Below are 20,426 nucleotides of genomic sequence, written 5' to 3' on the forward strand. Positions count from 1 at the left end.
CACACACACACACACACACACACACACACACACAGTATCTGGAAACATACAGCTGTGTTTTGATTCTCCTACTAACAGAGGAAGACTGGCACAAGAATATTGGGATTTAGTAGGTGAGGGTCAGGAACGTTCAATGCTCTGCACTGTACAGGTCTTGCATTCTCTGAACAGTCCTACAAAAGGAATATTGTCTTTTTATGCAAATAACACAGACGTTATTTTTTCTTTTGGGCAAACCACGCAATCTCTACGCTCTCTGCGCACTGTTTTTGTTACTGCACTACACCAATATTTTTTCACATTTTGCCAACTTCAATTTCTTTTTCTGTCCAACAAATTTCAAGTTACCAGGATAAAACTTATCTCACAGAAACTTCATTTAAGGTAAATATTTTCCTAAACCAAGTGCAACCAATGGTGAACTGAACATGCTCGTGACTGAAATCAGATGCCATGTTGAAACCAAACAGTATGAATGCATGAAGAAAAGTTACTAAGTACAAAATGATCCTAGGCCTAAAACAAGAACAAGATGTTTATATTTTATTGCTTTCATATATCTTAAACTGAAATTAGTTTTTGATAATCGATGTCTCTGAAATCAACAAATAACAGTCACCAGAAGAAATTGTGTTTTCATCTTAAAATACGCCATTATAGTTTATTCATTCATTATCATCATCAGTGGTTCTCATTCTCAGAGAACGGCCATTCCTTTTCCGGTGAAACCTGCCTTCAAATCTGGGATTCCTCTTTCATTTGCCAAAAGCTTCGCTTTGATCTGAATTGCGACAATAGAGACAGCTTGATTTTGTTCCCTTCGAGAAATAATCCACTCTTTCAAGTCGTTCTCCAACTCAGGCCAGTTTGCTTTGGGCCCACAACGTGAGCGATTTCGCGGATTCGTTTTCTCCAGCTCCTTTTTCTCCTTTCTCCATTTGCAAAATGGACGACTCACCAACCTCGAACTCTCTTGCTGCCACTCTGTTGCTTGTTTCTTCTGCCCTCAATGACTTTCAGTTTGAAGTCGGCAATGTAGGACTTGCATTTAATTCCTGACATGATCCTAAAGGGTTCTAAGATTTAGATGTATAAACTGAAAGATGTGCACAATGTAATCGATAACTGGCTGCAAAATTCAAATGAGAAGTGTACATGACTAAGGTGACTGATATCACTGAATCAAAGGCATTGGCATTATTAAGACATAATCAGACTATGAAATAAGCAGACCTAATATGCCTTAATGATCTCACTTAAGATGATCTGATAAGGTTTTCGAATTCAACTGCTGAGGCAAGAGCGATCATGTATCACTTCTGTTTTGTTTACTCCTCCAATTAAAAGACAGAATCGGAAGATGACTGCGATAATTACGTCATGCAGACCGAATCAAATTCCAATTGATAGCTACTAAACGTCATTTATGCCAGTGCAGGCTTCACTTTGTTTATGCTTCCAACTGATAGCATTTGATTTACAGACAGAGCTCAGAAGGCTCAAGGTTCCGACTGATGACTCAAAAGTGACAGGGATATAATTATCAACTTAATTTAACAGAAACAAACCCACAGTATCAACTATTTTCCATTTACCAGAGTACTACCAAACTAAACTGATGACTTCTCTACCACGGCTTATAGCTTTATTATACAAACGTCATCAAAAGTAACATATTCCACTACTGAACGAGGGTGAATGAGGCTGAAATTCACTTCTGGAAACGTCACGAGACATGCAGAGTATATGCATGGGCACACTATGCCAGGACTTTTTTACATAATTCTGTCACTTTGGCGCATTATATGCGCATGCACCTTATTTACACAGGCACGCTATTTGCAAAAAATACCGGTAGTTCAAACACCAACAGCTGGACTGACCAAACATATACAAGTAGGCTAGCCAAAAGGAAAGTAGTAAGGTTTCAAAATACTGGGTTACCCCGACCTGGCACGAAAGACAGAAAAGGCATCCAGACACACACCTACCCATTTCAGTACTCTACCAAGCAAATTAAGGAGTCACTGACAGAAAAGCTTACAGGAATACACAACAGCATGCCAAAAGACAATTTTTACCACCGTAAGATAATTGAGAAGTTTACATCCATCTTTGGTCTGAATTAGGTTTCTTAGAAAAACTTTTAGATTTCCCTGGACACTATCAAAACTTACTTGGGGGAAGGGAGGCTTGCAGGAGAAAGATAGAGATAAAAAGAAGCATAATGTAACACTGAAAATTCGTATAACTGCTTAGAAAAAACATAATCAATCTTTTCCAAACAGTATCAGATACACAAACAATTCAATCATAAACATACTTACTGGCTTGTTCCAAAACACTACGAAGTGGCGGCTCCACTCTAGCTAAGAGATCATCACACATCTCCAGAAATTTGCCTCTATTTTTAAAAAAAAAAAAAAAAAAAAAGGTTAAATCACATTCCACTTTTGTATGGAATGGACGCAACATCAAGGCAAGAGTGTAGAGAAATTAGAACCCTCAAGCACTCCTGGTGAAAATGTAAAATTGTGTAGCCACTTTGGAAAAGACTCTGGCAGGCCTCAAATTTTAAACATTGAGTTACCATACCATTGCTGTCGAGGTGATTCCGACTCACAGCAACCCCTTGTGTTAGAGTAGAACTGCACTAGAGTATTTTTGGCTGTAAACTTCACAGGAAGAGTCCTGGTGGCACAACAATTAAGCACTTGGCTGCTAACCAAAAGGTCAGCAGTTCAAACCCACCCAGCAGCTCCTTGGGAGAAAAGACCCGGCAATTTGCTTCCGTAAAGATTAAAGCCTAGGAAACACTACGGGGCAATTCTACTCTATCATATGTTCTTGGAGCCCTGGTGATGAAGTGGTTAAGAGCTAACCAAAAGGTCCGCAGTTCAAATCCACCAGCCACTCCTTGGAAACTCTATGGGGCAGTTCTCTTTCCTACAGAGTTGCTAAGAGTCAGAACTGACTCGACAGCAATGGGTTTGGTTTTTTGGAGTTTTTATGAGTTGGAATCAACTCAACGGCACAAAAACAACAACCACAATCTTAACAGAAGCAGATCATCAGACCTTCCTTCAGCAGTACCACTAGGTGAGCTCAAATCTTTAAGACAGTATCAAGTACAAACCGTTTGTGCCACCTATGACCCAGCAGTTCCACTCCGAGGTATATACCCAAGAGAGAAAACATAATGCAACACAACAACCTGTAGATGAAGCTCAAAGCAGCATTATTCATAATAGCCAGAAAGTGGAAATAGCACATATGTTCATTAACTGTTTTCAACAATAAAAAGGACTAATACAAGCTACAAAATGGACAAACCTTAAAAACATGCTAGGTGAAAGAAGCTAGTAACCAAAGATAAATAGTGCTCCATTTATATGAAATGTTCAGAAAAGGTAAATGCATATAGACAGAAAGCAGTTAGTGGCTGCCTAAGCTGGGGGGACAGGGATGGAGTGAATTATATCTCAATTTAAAAAAAGTAGATGTGTAGACTACACCAACAAGAATGGCAAAAACTTAAAGACTGCTAATGCAGTGGTCAAGAGCTCAGTTACTAACCAAAAGGTCAGCAGTTCGAATCCACCAGCTGCTCCATGAAAACCCTAACAGGCAGTTCTACTCTGTCCTACAGGGTCCCTATGAGTCGGAATTGCCTCGATGGCCAACAGGTTTGCTTTTTTTTTTTCTTTTTTTTTAATGTGTGTGTCTGGAGCCCTGGTGCTGCAGTATTAAGACCCTGGCTGTTAACAAAAAGGTCAGCAGTTTGAATCCACCAGCCGATCCTAGGAAACACTACAGAACAGTTCCACTCTGTCCCATAGGGTCACCAAGAGCCAGAACTGACTCAACGGCAACGGGTTTGGTTTTTTAAATGTATGTATCTAGGAGCCCTGGTGGCACAGCAGTTAAAGCGCTCAACTGCTAACCAAAAGGCTGGCGGTTCAAATCCACCAGCTGCTCCACGGGATAAAGATGTGGCAGTCTGCTTCAGTAAGGATTTACAGACTTTGAAACCCTATGAGACAGTTCTACTCTGTCCTATAGTGTCACTATGAGTCGGAATCGACTGAATGGTAATGGGTTTGGTTTTGGTTTGGATGTTATCTATCTAGTAGGGCTGTGTCTGTGCACACACGCATCTGTGTGTGTACATAATAGGACTATACGCTCTGACAATGTATATACAGTTCAACTGCACAAAAAAGGGAAGTGCACAAGCTAATTCTTTTAACTGTTTTCAGTTCTGAAATAGTATAAACTACTTCCAAGTAACTAGCTTATAATCGCATAGCACTTCACTAATAATTTCTGAAACACATACTGATGTATCCCTATCCCCTAGCACCCATAACATATACACACACAACTGCTGCTTAGTAAAAATGAAAGTGACCACATTCAAATAAGGGAAAGAGGCTAGAAATTTAGGTACTAGGCAACAATAAATGCCATTTCAAGTCTTTGATGAAAAGCTTAGGTCAAACCTCCCCCAAGCAAGCCATCAGTCTTGATTAGAATCAACCAGTAGATTTCACAGCCAAAAAAAAGCACATCTTACTTCCATCATCTAAGCAAACCCAACCAGGCAGCAACGACATTCTGGATATTTCTGAGGATAGCCTTAAAATGTCAATTACCCATAATTCCTGCAGCACTGTACAAAAGAGCTGCTGTCCTCAAGTAATCCTAAACCACTCAAACATAAATTTCTGAATCAGTGACTAAATCTAATTCAACTGAATTCCTCATCAAAGCACTCTGTCCTTTTTTATGAAAACTGGTAACTAATGTATAATACACTCACATGTAAAAAACTATAATTTCCTGTAATACTCAACTAATCATAGAACAAAAAATTAATACTTGATTAATCAGAACAAAACAATCTACATTATTAAAATAACTCAATCTTTATATAAAAAAATGTAAGTATTTGAGGTCCTGAAAAAGCTCTAATTTTCTCTTAAAGAACAGAAATTATCACATAATAATCATGGTGATTTCAACAATTAGTTAATTAAGGTTAATATACGTGGAGAAAAATCACAATTCAATCTGATTTAACATCAAATTATGAACAGGTTTACCTATTCATAGTTCCAGATACATCAACATCATTCATAAAACATTCAATGTTCAAAGGGAGGTCTGAAGCATTTGCACTCATCAATTTCTTGAGTTTCTCACACTCCTGAGACAGGCGTAATAATGCACGTATTTTGGACTTTATGTCTAGCTTGTATTTCTTCCCAAATTCTTCACAGAAGTGATTTACTAACACCTCATCAAATTTTCTGCCTCCCAGTGTTGTGTCAAATGCAGTGGCCAGAACCTAAGAAAAAAATACGACCATTAATCCAACAATTATTAATCAAACCAATTTAAAAAGCACTCACAATGTAAATTTAACTGGTAAGTTGTTAATTTAAAAAAAGGACACAGAAGTTTAAAAAAAAAAAGTTAATTGTACACATATCACTTAATGTTTGCTATAAGCACACTATGAAAGTTGACACTGTAATTCTCAATTTACAAATGTTGCCACAGGCCTAGACAAATCAGACAATTTGGAGCTTGTAAAGCTAGTAAGTGATCGGAGAAGAAATCAAAACCAAGTCTCCATAATTCCAAAATCTTTGCCCTCCCCACTATTCCAACCTGATTCCGAACAGCAATTACCAGTCAAAGGTTACATACATTAACTGTAATTTAAGAAATGTCATGCTGGGCGCCATCGACTCAGTTCCAACTCACAGTGACCCTATGTACAACAGAATGAAACATTGTCCAGTCCTGTGACATCCTCACAATTGTTGCTATCTTTGAGCTTGTTGTTACAGCCACTATGTCAATTCATCTCACTGAGGATCTTCCTCTTTTTTGCTATCTTCTACTTTACCAAGCATGATGTCCTTCTCCAGGGACTGATCCCTCCTGGTAACATGTCCATAGTATGCAAGACGAAGTCTCTCCATCCTCCCTTCTAAGGAGCTTTCTGGCTATACTTCTTCCAAGACAGATTTGTTTATTCTTCTGGAAGTCCATGGAATATTCAATACTCTGCCAACATAATTCAAAGGCATCAATTTTTCTCCAGTCTTCATTATGCACTGTCCAGCTTTTGCATGCGTATGAGGCAAATGAAAATACCACGGCTTGGGTCAGGCATACTCTGGCACTCAAAGTGACATCTTTGCTTTTATCACTTTCAAGTGGTCTTTTCCAACAGATCTGCACAACGCAAAACCATTGTTTGATTTCTTGACTGTTGCTTCCACGGACACTGATCGTGAATCTAAGTAAAATGAAATCCTTGACAAACTGAGTATTTTCTCTGTTTATCATGATGTTGCTTACTGGTCCAGTTGTGAGAATTTTTCTTCTCTTTAAGCTGAGGTGTAATCCATACCAAAGGCTATAGTCTTTGATCTTCGTAAGTAAGTGCTTCACGTCCTCTTCACTCTCTGCAAGCAAGGTTGTGTCATCTGCATATTGAGGCCACGTTCTTCTTCATATAGTCCAGCTTCTCGGATTATTTGCTAAGCACATAGACTGAATAAGTATGCTGAAAGGAAAACAATCTGACTCACACCTTTCCTGATTTTAAACCACACAGTATCCCCTTGCTCTGTTCGAACGACTGCTTCTTGGTCTATGTACAGGTTCCACAGGAGCACACTTAAGTGTTCTGGAATCCCCATTGTTCGCAATGTTATTGATAAATTGTTATGATCCACACAGTCGAATGCCTTTGCATAGTCAATAAAACACATAAACATCCTTCTGGTACTCTCTGCTTTCAGACAAGATCCATCAACAATGATATCCTTCATTCCATATACTCTTCTGAATCTGGCTTGAATTTCTGGCAGTTCCCTGTTGGTGTGCTGCTGCAACCATTTCTGAATGATCTTCAGCAAAGTTTCACTTGCACGTGATATTAATGATACTGTCTGATAATTTCCACATTCTGTTGGATCACTTTTCTACGAAATTGACACAAATATGGATCTCTCTCAGTCAGCTGGCAAGGTAGCTGTCTTCCAAACTTCTTGGCATAAACAAGTGAGTGCTTCTAGCACTGCATCCATTTGCTGAAACATCTCAATTGGTATTCCGTCAATTCCTGCAATTATTTTTCACCAATGCAATCAGGAGAGCTTGGACTTCTTCCATCAATACCATCGGTTCTTGATCATATACTATCTCCTGAAATAGCTGAATACCGACCAATTCTTTTTGGTACACTGATTCTGTGCATTCCTTTCATCTTCTTTTGATGTTTCCTGTGTCGTTCAGTACTTTGTACACAGAGTCTTTCAATACTGCAACTCAAGGCTTAAATTTTTTCTTCAGTTCTTTCAGCTTGAGAAATACCAAGTATGTTCTTTCCTTCTAGATTTCTAACTCTATGTCTTTGGATATGTCATTATAATACTTGATTGAGTCTTCTCCAGCCACTCTTTGAAATCTCTTACTTCATGATTTCTTCGTTCACTTTAGCTACTCAACGTTCATGAGTAAGTTTCAGAGTCTCTTCAATTTCTAAACACGCAGTACCAAAGAAAATCAAAATACACTAATATATCATGTGCATTGTTCTAGTCTTATTGCCATCACAAAACTGTGAATAATGCCAAGGCCCTGAGTATATGCAGCCTACTACCAAGAAAAATGTTAAACCCTTCATTCACAGCAAAGTGTTTCTATTAACATATATGTCTAACTAGCTTGGGTTACCCATTTTCCAAATCTCTTAGCAAATTAGACACTAGATCTAATCAGAGTCAGTAATGGAAGATAAAATAATTATGTGAGAACATTCTTATGAGGGAAAAAAACCAGCACAACAATTTCTTCAAAGAATGTTAAGTGTATGGGGAAATTTTAATATGTTAACTGAAAAAAAAAAAAACAGCACAGAACTTTATAGTGTGATTTCCATTTTGTTTTCTCAAAAGACTACAATGAAACACACCAAAATGTTACGGGTGGTAAGATTATGGATTTTTTTTCTTCATACATACATGTTTTGCAAGTTTGGAGAATAGTTTTATAATAAATATTTTTATAATCAAATTTAGAAGTAATCAAGAGGACTGGAAAACTGACAGATGACACCTGACAGTGAAGGACAATTTAGAAAAACAGAAGCAAATGGCCATTAATACACATCATTCTGATCCAAAACTCAGGTTTAATCATGGCCAGTATCTTCTATATAAAAAAGGAAAAGTATAAAATGGATTTTAGAAAAAATTGTATTAATGATTAAAATAAAATTTAAACAGTTAAGACTTATACTTGGAGCCATAAAAGTAGAAATCAACCAACAACAGAAAAAGCAAGGAAAAAACATCAAACACATGGAAACTGAACAACACCTTGCTAAAGAACTACTGGGATATAGAAGAAATCAAGGTTTGAATAAAGAAATTCATAGAATCAAACAAGAATGAAAATACATCCTACCAGAACCTTGGGGAAACAGCAAAAGCAGTGCTCAGAGATCAGATTATAGCAATAAATGCACACATCCAAAAAGAAGAAAGGGCCAGAATCAAAACAATAACCCTACAACTAGAACAAGTAGAATGAGAGCAGCAAAAGAGGCCCTCAGGCGCCAGAGGAAAGCAATAATAAGAATTAGAGCAGAATTAAATGAAATAGAGAATAGAAAAACAATTGAAAAAGTTAACAAGACCAAAAGCTGGTTCTTTGAAAACATCAACAAAACTAATAAACCATTGGCCAAACTGACCAAAGAAAACCTGGAGAGGAAACAGATAACCCATATAGGAAATGAGATGGGTGATATCACAAAAGACCCAGATGAAATTAAAAGAATGGTAACAGAATACTATGAAAAACTGTACGCTAACAAAGAGGAAATGGACAAATTTCTAGAAACTCATTACTTACCTAAACTAACACAAACAAAGGTAGAACAACCAAATAAACATATAACAAAAGAAGAGATTGAAAAGGTAATTAAAAAACTCGTAACGAAAAAAACCCTTGGCCCAGATGGCTTCACTGGAGAATTCTATCCAACTTTCAGAGAAGAGTTAACACCACTAACACACTAAAGGTATTTCAGAACATAGAAAAGGATGGAATACTCTCAAACTCATTCTATGAAGCCAGCATAACCCTGATACCAAAACCAGGTAAAGACACCGCAAAAAAAGAAAATTACAATAATCCTCATGAACACTGATGCAAAAATCCTCAACAAAATTCTAGCCAACAGAATTCAGCAACAGCTCAAAAAAAAAAAAAATTCATCAAGTGGAATTTATACCACGAATGCAGGGACAGTTCGATATTAGAAAAATAATCAACGTAATCCATCACTTAGATAAAACAAAAGAACTACATGATCTTATCAATCGACGCAGAAAAGGCATCTGACAAAGTCCAACACTCTTTCATGATAAAAACTCTCAACAAAATAGGAATGGAAGGGAAATTCCTCAACATAATTAAAGGCATTTATACAAAGCCAACAGCCAACATCATCCTAAATGGAGAGACTTTTGAAAGCATTCCCCTTGAGAACGGCAACCAGACAAGGATGCCCCTTATCACCATTCTTTTAATTCAACACTGCGCTGGAGGTCCTGGTCAGAGCAATTAGGCTAGAAAAAGAAATAAGGGGTATCCAAATTTGTAGGGAAGAAGTCAAAGTATCTCTATTTGCAGATGACATGATCTTACACACAAAAAACCCCAAAGAATCCACAAGAAAACTACTGGAACTAATAGAAAATTTCAGCAAAGTTTCAGGATACAAGGTAAACATACAAAAATCAATTGGATTCCTTTACACAACAAAGAGAACCTCGAACAGGAAATTACCAAATCAATACCATTTACAACAGCCTCCAAGAAGATGAAATACGTAGGAATAAATCTAACCAGAGACAAAAAAGATCTATACAATGAAAACTACATGACACTATTGCAAGAAACCAAAAGAGACCTGCATAAGTGGAAAAACATACCTTGCTCATGAACAGGTAGACTCAACATAGTGAAAATGCGAATTCTACCCAAATCGATCAACAGATACAATGCAATCCTGATCCAAACTCCAAGGGCATTTTTTAATGAGATGGAGAAACAAATCACCCATTTCATATGAAAAGGGAAGGGGCCCCAAATAAGTAAAGCGTTACTTAAGAACAACAACAAAGTGAGAGGCCTCACACTACCTGTTTTTATAACCTATTATACCACCACAGTAGTCAAAACAGCTTGGTACTGGTATTACAACAGACACATAGACCAATGGAACAGAATTGAAAATCCAGACATAAATTCATCCACCTGATATCTGACAAAGGCCCAAAGTCCGTTAATTGGGGAAAAGACAGTCTCTTTAACAAACGGTGCTGGTATAACTGGATATCCATCTGCAAAAAACTGAAACAAGACCCATACCTCACACCATGCACAAAAGCTAACTCAAAATGGATCAAAGACTTAAATATAAAATCAAAAACAATAAAGATCATGGGAGTAAAAAAATAGGGACCATGCTAGAAGCCTTACTACATGGCATAAACACAATACGAACCACAAGTAACAATGCACAAGCACCAGAAGAGAAACCACATAAATGGGAGCTCCTAAAAATTAAACACTTATGCTCATTAAAACACTTCATCAAGAGTAAAAAGACAACCTGCAGACTGGGGAAAAAATTTTGGCTACAACAAATCTGATCAGCATCTGATCTCTAAAATCTACAAGATACTGCAAAACCTCAACAACAAAAAGACAAATAACCCAATTAAAAAATGGGCAAAGGATATGAACAGGCAGTTCACCAAAGAAGATATTCAGGCGGCTAACAGACACTGGAAAAATGCTCACCATCATTAGCCATTAGAGAAAGTTAGATCAAAACTACAATGAGATATCATCTCACCCCAACAAGGCCAGCATTAATCCAAAAAACACAAAATAATAAATGCTGGAGAGGTTGTGGAGAGACTGCAACACTTATACACTGTTGGTGGGAATGTAAAATGGTACAACCACTTTGGAAATCGATTTGGCACTTCCTTAAAAAGACAGACGTACCATATAATCCAGCTATCCTGTTCCTTGGAATATATCCTAGAGAAATAAGAGCTGTCACATGAATAGTTACATGCACACCCATGTTCACTGCAGCACTGTTCACAATAGCAAAAATATGGCTACAACCCACGTGCCCATCAATGGACAAATGGATAAACAAATTATGGTATATCGACACAATGGAATACTATGCAACAATAAAGAACAACGATGAAGCCATGAAACGTAACATGGAGGAAGCTGGAGATCATTATGCTAAGTGAATTTAGTCCGTCACAGAAGGACAAATACTGTATAAGAGCACTATTATAAAAACTCAAGAAAAGGTTTTAAACACAGAAGAAAACATTCTTTGATGGTTACAGGGGTGGAGAGGGAGGGTGAGGGTTATTCACTAACTAGACAGTAGATAAGAATCATCTTTCATCTTAGGTGAAGGGAAGGACAGCACACACTACAGGGGAAGTCAGCATAACTGAACTAAACCAAAGCTAAGAAGCTTCCTGAATACAATCAAACACTTTGAGGGACAGAGTAGCAGGGGTGGGGGTCTGGGGACCATGCTTTCAGGGGACATCTAGGTCAACTGGCATAACAAAGCTTATTAAAAAAAAGTCCGCAACCCAACTCCAGTGAGTGGCATCTGGGGTCTTAAAAGCTTTCAAGCGGTCATCTAAGATGCATCAATTGGTCCCAACCACCTGGAGTAAAGGAGAATGAAGAACACCAAAGACACAAAGAAAGTAGTAGCCCAAGAGACAGAAAGGGCCACATAAACCAGCCTGAGACCAGAAGAACTAGATGGTGCCCGGCTACCACAGATGACCGCCCTGACAGGGAACACAACAGAGAGCCCTGGATGGAGCAGGAGAAAGGTGGGGTGCAGAACTCAAATTCTAGTAAGAAGACCAGACTGATGATCTGACTGAAACTGGAGGAACCTTGAAAGTATAGCCCCTGGATTCTCTATCAGCCCAGAACTAAAACAATTTCCAAGGACAACTCTTCAGATAAGGATTGAAATGGACTGTGGGACATAAAGCGATACTCGTGAGGAGTGTGCCTTTTAGCTCAAGTAGATACAGGAGAGTAAAAGGGCATCTTCTGCCTGGAGATGAGATGGGAAGGCAGAGAGGGTTAGGAGCTGGTTGACTGGACATGGAGAATCAGAGATGGAAAGGAGGGGTGTGCTGTCACAGTATGGGGAGAGCAACTGGAGTCACATAACAATGTATGTATAAATTTTTGTATGGGAAAAAAATTTTTTTTAAATGTAAAAAAAGAAGAATTATACTTGGTCCATCACTTACACCTATAAAAATCACAAACCTCTCATTTTCCAAACATCTTAATGATTTGCTTTCTTTTTTAAAGAAAGAAAGCTATAAACAAACTAGAACCAATGTAAAATGGAAACACGTCTGTTTTTCAAAGCAAGAGGACTGCAACAAATAATCTCAAGATGTCTTCCAAACCTACCGAATATTTATTTGGGAATAGTCCATCCTTACTAATAGGTGGAAAAAGTCAATTTAGATCTTAGCACCAAGAACCTTGATATATAACTCAATAACTAAAGTAAACATTTGAAAAATCCTTAGTTCTTAAGCAAATTCTGGATAAAAACATCTAGCTAGACAGAGAACTGATTTTATATTCCATTGTGGAACTAGTATAAACCAACAAACTCCCTTGAGACTGTGATCACCCCCTGGCCTCTCCCTGCCTCTACAAAAGTCTAGACTTCTCTGTATACAAACTGCTTCCTCCAGAGCTTTAAGCCTTCCAGGAAATCTGGAATATCACTCCTAATCTGGTTTCTTTTGGTCACCCAAGTCCTACTCCCTCCAACCTTTGCCCAGAACACATAAAACCTCAAAAGCAAGAGGAGAGCTCCTTTCCCATCCCCTCAATCCTCAGTGTAAAATGTACCGAGGGACTGACTATATGTGAGAATCCTCCTAACAAGACCGAAAGATAAGCTTTATTTTCCCCATGAGAAAAACGAGGCTCCCGGAGCTTAAGAGCTTTTTCCTCAAATTCTATGCTCTTTGCTTCACACCATGTCACCTCTTGATAAATTATTTTGGGCTTACAACGCCTGCTCTGCCCCTTCAATATCTAATTTCTAACTCAAACAGCTCACAGCAAATTTCCATCAATCAAAATTATTTAACCAATTATTTATGTTGTCTCTCAAAAATTCCTAATTACAATACCTGCAATAGTGTTCAGGAAGATGTATACTTACTTTCAGTTTCGCTCTATTAAATGCACACACAGAAACTTGATAAGCAGAATGCCCCATGTCTACAAAAACTACATTTCTTGGTTTCTCTTCTAAGGCAGGAAGATCTTGTTTATAAATTCCGTACGCGAGAGCAACTACACAAGAAAAAAAGGAGATTCATCATAACAGTACCATTTAAGTAGTAAATATCAAATTCATTTAAGTGGCAAAAACTAAGTTTTGTGTTGAGGGAATGGGACTGCACTGTGTACCATGTTCTAGGTAGACTGTTCACAATCTTTGCATAGCTTAGCCATGAAGAGCACGGAGCTTCACAGAGTTTAATGCTGGCACTCATTTATGCTTCTGTAGTTTCCAACGGACCTTGGCCATCTTTCCCAAACCAATTTCCACACTTTCCGAACATATTTTCCCAGTTTGCTTCTATCCCTGTGCCATCTCGAAATTCCCACATATCCTGTCCCTGAGGTGCTGCTTTTAATACGCCATTCCTCTATGAGTCAGAGAGAAGGTCAATCTTTAAACCAAAGCACTGCTTCACACACACAATAAATGTGTCTATCTCTAAACAAGAACATGATTGTGACATAGTATCCAAAGACACTATGACACGTAGGTGGTAAGGATGGCAGTACTTCAAGCAAAATGAAGAGCAAAAAACCCTTGTGTTTTAAGATCACAGCAACTTAAAAGAAGTAAAAAAAAATTGATAAATAGCCCCTCTTACCTGCAGTAGTTTCATTCATTAATCGCAGACAATTGAGACCAGCAATCTGTGTTGCATCCATCACTGATCGTCTTTCTGCATCAGTGTAGAAACAAGGAACCTAAAAAAATTTTGGAAGTTTATTATAAAATTTTCTCATTTAAAATGTACCTGCCTACACAAAAAACTAAAAATAAAATTACCATATGATCGAGCAATTCTACTCCTAGGTATATGTTCGAAAGACTTGAAAGCAGAGACTCAAACAGAGATGTGTACATCAATGTTCACCACAGCATTATTCACAATCGCAAAAAAGTGGAAACAACCTAAATGCCCATCAGCAGATGAATGGATAAACAAAATGCAGTACATACATACAACAGAATACTACTCAGCCAGTAGGAGAAATGAAATCTTGATACATGTTACAGTATGGATGGAGCTTGAAGACATTACTCTGAGTGAAATATACCAATCATAAAAGGACAAACATTCTATGACCTCACTTATATAAAAAGACAAGAAAAGGCAAACATATAGAGAACAAAGTTTATTAGTGGTTACCAGGGCAGAAGGGAGGTGGGAAACAGGAGTTAACGGGGATGGAAAAATTGCACTGATTACGGGTAGGAGTGTACAACTAATTAATTATTGTAATCGCTATCAATTAAGTTGTACACCTGTAAAATGCTGAACTGGGAGAAGCTAAGTGACAGATACATTTACAAAAACGACAAACAAAGAGTAGCTGTTGAGGCTGCTTATGTACAACAAAGTATCATATAGGATTTGGTTCCTCAGTTTGGACGTTAAGGGTCATGGTTTCATGGGACATCCCAGTTAACTGGCCTATGAAAGTATTTAGTACTTCTGTTCTATCTCCTACTTCACTGTGTAGTGCCTGGGGTCTTAAAAGCTTGCAAGCAACCACAATGACTGCCCTGACAGTGAATGCAACAGTGAGTCCCTGACAGAGCAGGAGAAAAGTGGTATGCAGAACTCAAACTCTAGTAAAAAGACCAGACTTAATGGTTTGATTGAGACTGGAGGGACCCTGGAAGATGTGGCCCCCGGGCTCTGTGTTAGCCCAAAACTATAACCATTCCTGAGGCCAACTGTTCAGACAAAGATAAGACTGGACTTAATTGGCATAACAAAGTTTAATAGGAAAATATTCTGCATCCCACTTTGGTGAGTGGCGACTGGGGTCTTAAAAGCTTGCAAGCAGCCATCTAAGATTCATCAATTGGTCCCCACCACCCGGAGGAGTAAAGGAGAATGAAGAACACCAAAGATACAAGGAAACTATTAGCCCAATAGACAGAAAGGGTCACATAAACCAGAGACTTCACCAGCCTGAGACCAGAAGAACTAGATGGTGCTCAGCTACCACCAATGACCACCCTGACAGGGAACATAACAGAGAGTGCGATGGAGCAGGAGAAAGGTGGGGTGCAGAACTCAAATTCTAGTAAAAGATCAGACTTAATGGTCTGACTGAGACTGGAGGAACTCCAGAAAGCATGGCCCCTGGATTCTCTATCAGCCCAGAACTGAAAATTTCTAAGGTCAACTCTTCAGACAAAGGTTGGACTGGACTATGGAACATAAAACGATAATCATGAAGAGTGTGCTTCTCAGCTCAAGCAGACACATGACACCAAACGGGCAGCTTCTGTCCAGGGGTGAGATGAGAAGGCAGAGAGGGTTAAGAGCTGGTTGAAAGGACATGGGAAATCAGGGGTGGAAAGGAGTGTGCTGTCACAGTATAAGGAGAGCAATTAGGGTCACATAACAATGCATGTACAAATTTTTGTGTAAGAGACTAACCTGAAATGTAAACTTTCACTTAAACAACAATAAACAAAAAAGATTAGACTGGACTATGGGACGTAAAATGATACTCGCGAAGAGTGTCCTTCTTACCTCAAGTAGATACATGAGATTAAATGAGCAGCTCTCATGCAGAGGCAAGATGAGAAGGCAGAGAGGCTCAGGAGCTGATTGAACGGACACAGGAAATCCAGGGTGGAAAGGAGGAGTGTCTTGTCACAGTACAAGGAGAACAAGTAGGGTCACAAAACAATGTATGTATAAATTTTTGTATGACAGACTAACCTGAATTGTAAACTTTCACTTAAAGTACAAAAAAAAAATTAAAAGAAAGCTTGCAAGCAGCCATCCAAGGCACAGCAATTGAACTGTATTCGCCTGGAGTAAGACAGGAAGAGAATCAGGAAGAGGAGGAGGATATAGAACGTGTGGCTAATATACTCCATGAACAACTGCCTCCTTTGCCGTGAGACCAGAAGAACTGGATGGTGTGCGGCTACCACTACTGAACTTTTTAATCACAGATTCTACAGAAGAATCCTGATCAAAAGGGGAAAAATGCAGAACAGAATTTCAAATTCTCATGGACTCCAGACTTTGTGGAGCTATGAAGCTTGGATGAACCCCTGAAACTACTGCCCTAAGATAATCTTTAAACTTTAAACCAAAAATATACCTAAAGTCTGGCAAGGACTAGAAGGCAGGAGGGGACAGTAAAGCTGCTGACTAGGAACCCAAAGTTGAGAAGGAAGAGTGTGTTGACGTGTCGTGGGGTTGGTAACCAATGTCACAAAACAATATGTGAACCAGCTGTTTATGAGAAGCTAGTGTGTTCTGTAAACCTTCATCTACAGCACAATAATTTAAAAAAAAAAAATCTATATATCCCCTGAAGTCTTCTTAAAACCTATCAATAATTTAGCTTAACTAATAAAAAAAAAGTCTGCCTTGAGCATTATGCTCTTTTAAGAACTATCTATATGGGATCAAATTGAGAAGAGCAACTCGAAAGATGACACTGGAACCTCAGGGGGCAGTGAATGTATGTTAATGGGGAGGAACAACTCAGAAAAGGAGGGTGAGAATGGTTGCGCCAACTCGGAAAAATGCAATCAGTGTCACTCAATTGTACATGTAGAAACTGCTGAATAGGTGTATCTTTTGCTATGTATTTCTCAACAAAAATGACAAAGTAAATAAAATTTAGAAGGAAAAAAAAAAAAATTCATGTGACAACCGGAACGGAATTAATACGAATGTTGCCACACTGTAAAAAATGTAATCAATGTAACTAAATAACTTGTGTAGACTGTTAAATGGGCAACTAATCTGCTGTGTAAACTCTCACCGAAAACACAATGAAGAATTTTTTTTTAAATGTACTTGTCAAAAAATAGTTAAAACAGTCAAATCCAGAAATGCCCTCAAAAATCTACAACAATTATTCCTGTATATGATCGATGAAATTCAAACCAGTGGGGAAAATTAGAATATCCAGTAGTAGCACTGGGACAAATGGATAGTCATACAGAACAAAATCAGGTTACATCCTTATCTCATAGCTTATAAAAAATATACCAAATTAAAGATTTAAAAATAAAAAATAAAATCCTAAAAATATCAGTATGAAAGACAATCTTTACCATCACGGTAGAGAAGGCCTTTCTAAATAACAAAACCCACAAAAAAAAAAAAGAAAAGATTTAATACATTTAACTGCATAAAAAAAAATTCTAATGACCAAACGGGTATCATAAAGGGACAAACAGCTCATCTCCCAAATATAATGAAGAACAACTACAAATCAAAATGAAGACTACAGACTAACAATAAAATGAGGAAAAGATACAAATATGTCTCAAAAAAGGAAATACAAACGGCTCTTAAATAAAGATACTCAACTGAAAAAGAGCTACCATATGACCCAGCAATCCAAAACCTAGGTTTATACCCAAAAGAACTGAAAACAGAAACACCAGCAGATACTTGTACGCCAGTGTTCATTACCGCATTACTCACAATAACCAAAAAGTAGAAACAGCCTAAGATGTCCATCCGTAGATGAACAGATAAAGAAAATGTGGCACATACAATGTAGTATTACTCAGTCATAAAAAGAAATGCAGACTTGATCCATGCTACAACGTGAACGGAACTTGAAAAACATTATGCTGAGTGAAAAAAGTCAATTACAAAAGGACAAACGCTATGTGATTCTACTCATGTAACATTTCTAGAATAGTCTAGTGTACAGAAGCCAAATCTTGGCAAAGAAGACTCAATGCTTAGGGGACACTGGAGCTTCTTCTATTAAGGACGATGGTATAATTTGGGAATAGTATAATTTGGAAACAGTAAGGGTGATCAATGAACAACATGATGAACAGAAGTAATGTCGCTGAACTGTACGTGTGAATATTGAAATTTCAAACGTTTTGTTACATATATATTTTTATTAAAAAAAAAAATGTTCAACTTTACCTAAGGAACAAAAAATTAAAATCACATACACTTTAATAGCATTTTTCACTTATGAGATTAGCTAACACACCAACAAGCTGTGCTGGGGAGGCTGTGGTGAAACAAACCCTTTCATACACTGTTTGTGGAAGTGTAAGTTGCTATACAATTCCTTAAACGGCAAGTAAGCAACAGCTGTTAAAATTACAAACCCATATATCCTTTTCCCCAGCAATTTCACTTCTAGGAATTTATCCCACAAAGCTTACAAATCTAATCACACAGAAGCAAAATATTTGTTCAATGTTATTCACTCCAGCATTCTTCATGATAAAAACTGAAGACACTGGTTAAAGAAATTATGGAATATGCATAAACTGGAATACTATACAGCCACTAAAAAGAATGAAGTACTTCTTTATCTACTGCTATGAAACAAGTACAAGATAAACTCTCCAAAATTTTTAAGAAGAAAAGGACCTATACATTATTTGCTTGGGTATATAAAAACCTCTGGAAGCAGGGAGCCAAGATGGCAGAGTAATCAGGTGCTTCTGGTGGACCCTCTTACAACAAAGACCCGAAAAACAAGTGAATTAATTATATGTGACAACCTAGGAGCCCTGAACATCTGAGGCAAAGTTGAGGAACTGGACTGAGTGGCAGGGGGACCGAGAGAAGGTTCGGAAGCAGCGAGGAGTTGCCGGACCTGACCTGGTGAGAGCCTGAGCCCTTCAGGCCTGAGCAGCTCATGGGTGAGCGGTGAGGCAGGCAAGCAGCGGTTCTCGGGAGACACGTTTTCCGCACCGGGAGAGACCCAGCACCAGAGAGTCTACTGGGCCATCCAGAACCAGTGAGAAGCAGCCCTGGATCGGCGAAAGATAAGTACTTGCATACGGCCTACCGGGCAGATCAAAAACACTCCCCTTAGGGAAAAACTGCTCTCCCATTTACCTCCCGACTCCCTGCTCTACACTGGGTCCCAGACTGGCTTCAAAAACTGCTGAGTCCCTGAGCCGGAAGTAGGATCTGTCACACGCCCTGAGCCATTATCCCAGCCCTGGAGAGTGAAAAAATTACAAAGAGGGAGAAAAAATAAACTGCCAGCTCCCCTAAGCCAGAAACCCAGGGTAGGCACAGCTCCTTTGCCTAGGCACAGGCACAAGGGATCCACGGACTTTGAGTACCTCTCCCCCTGCAGAGACTTGTGTGGGCCGATTTCAACAGCGTAGGCCCTTATTACCACAGTACAACAGGGTATATACCTGAACTCTGAATTCAACTGTTTCAGCTGCGAAGTGGCAGGTTCGTGACATCTGACACTGCTCTGCCCATTAAGCAGGGTCTTCACCTACCCACATCAGTGGCCTGAGGACGGGTGGCTCCACCCACGTCACCTTGCCATCTGCGACAGGGGCCCAAGAATAAGATGTGCCCCCGGTCCTTACGGCCAACAGCATTAGCTGCTCAAAGTCTAGCTACAAAACCCACCCACCTATGCACTCTAGGGAACAGGGATACGTCCTCCTGCTGGACACCCAGGGGCGGCTGTCAGCCCCCTGCCTTGCTCAGAGAGCGTGCCCCTGCTGCAGCCAGATGCCTGTGCCTACACCAATCACCCATGCCTGTCCAGGACTGTAAGTGAGATTGAAAGCCTCCACCACACACATGGTGGCTATCTACCTGGGCACCTGAGCTAAATCCATACAGGAGGAGTGGGCAGACTCCTGAGCTCACATACCTAGTAACAGATCTAACCACCTGGTGATAAGACATTTGAGCTTCAAAGCTGCCAGTAATCAAACTAGCTCATATGAGCAGCCTATTTGGGCATATCAAAACAAAATAAGAAGCTACGACACAGTAAGCAAACATAAAATAAATAAACATAATAACTCATTGATGGCTTGGAGACAACGGTCAATACCAAATCACATAAACAGGCAATCAACAATGGCTTCAGCAAGCTCTCAAAATAAAGAAATCTAGAAATTTTCCAAATTTTCTTGAAATTACCAGAGGCAGACCACAAAAGATTAATATACAGAACTCTTCAAGAGATTA

At 38.8% G+C, this 20,426-nt stretch overlaps 1 protein-coding gene across 3 annotated transcripts in view; it reads right to left on the minus strand.

Annotated features, from left to right (window-relative positions):
- The window catches only part of HSPA4 (heat shock protein family A (Hsp70) member 4), a 68,321-nt gene that overhangs the window by 21,991 nt on the left and 25,904 nt on the right, over positions 1-20,426 (minus strand). For all 3 annotated transcript variants that reach the window (XM_004384724.3, XM_023738992.1, XM_023738993.1), the window contains 4 exons: positions 14,088-14,187; positions 13,361-13,494; positions 5,106-5,350; positions 2,328-2,404 (listed from right to left, as the gene is read on the minus strand). In XM_004384724.3, coding sequence (XP_004384781.1) covers positions 2,328-2,404; positions 5,106-5,350; positions 13,361-13,494; positions 14,088-14,187 — 556 coding nt within the window. The remainder of the gene's footprint in view (positions 1-2,327; positions 2,405-5,105; positions 5,351-13,360; positions 13,495-14,087; positions 14,188-20,426) is intronic.

The sequence above is a fragment of the Trichechus manatus genome, unplaced genomic scaffold, assembly GCF_000243295.1.
Source record: "Trichechus manatus latirostris isolate Lorelei unplaced genomic scaffold, TriManLat1.0 scaffold00127, whole genome shotgun sequence".
In the NCBI taxonomy this organism is placed as follows: domain Eukaryota; kingdom Metazoa; phylum Chordata; class Mammalia; order Sirenia; family Trichechidae; genus Trichechus; species Trichechus manatus.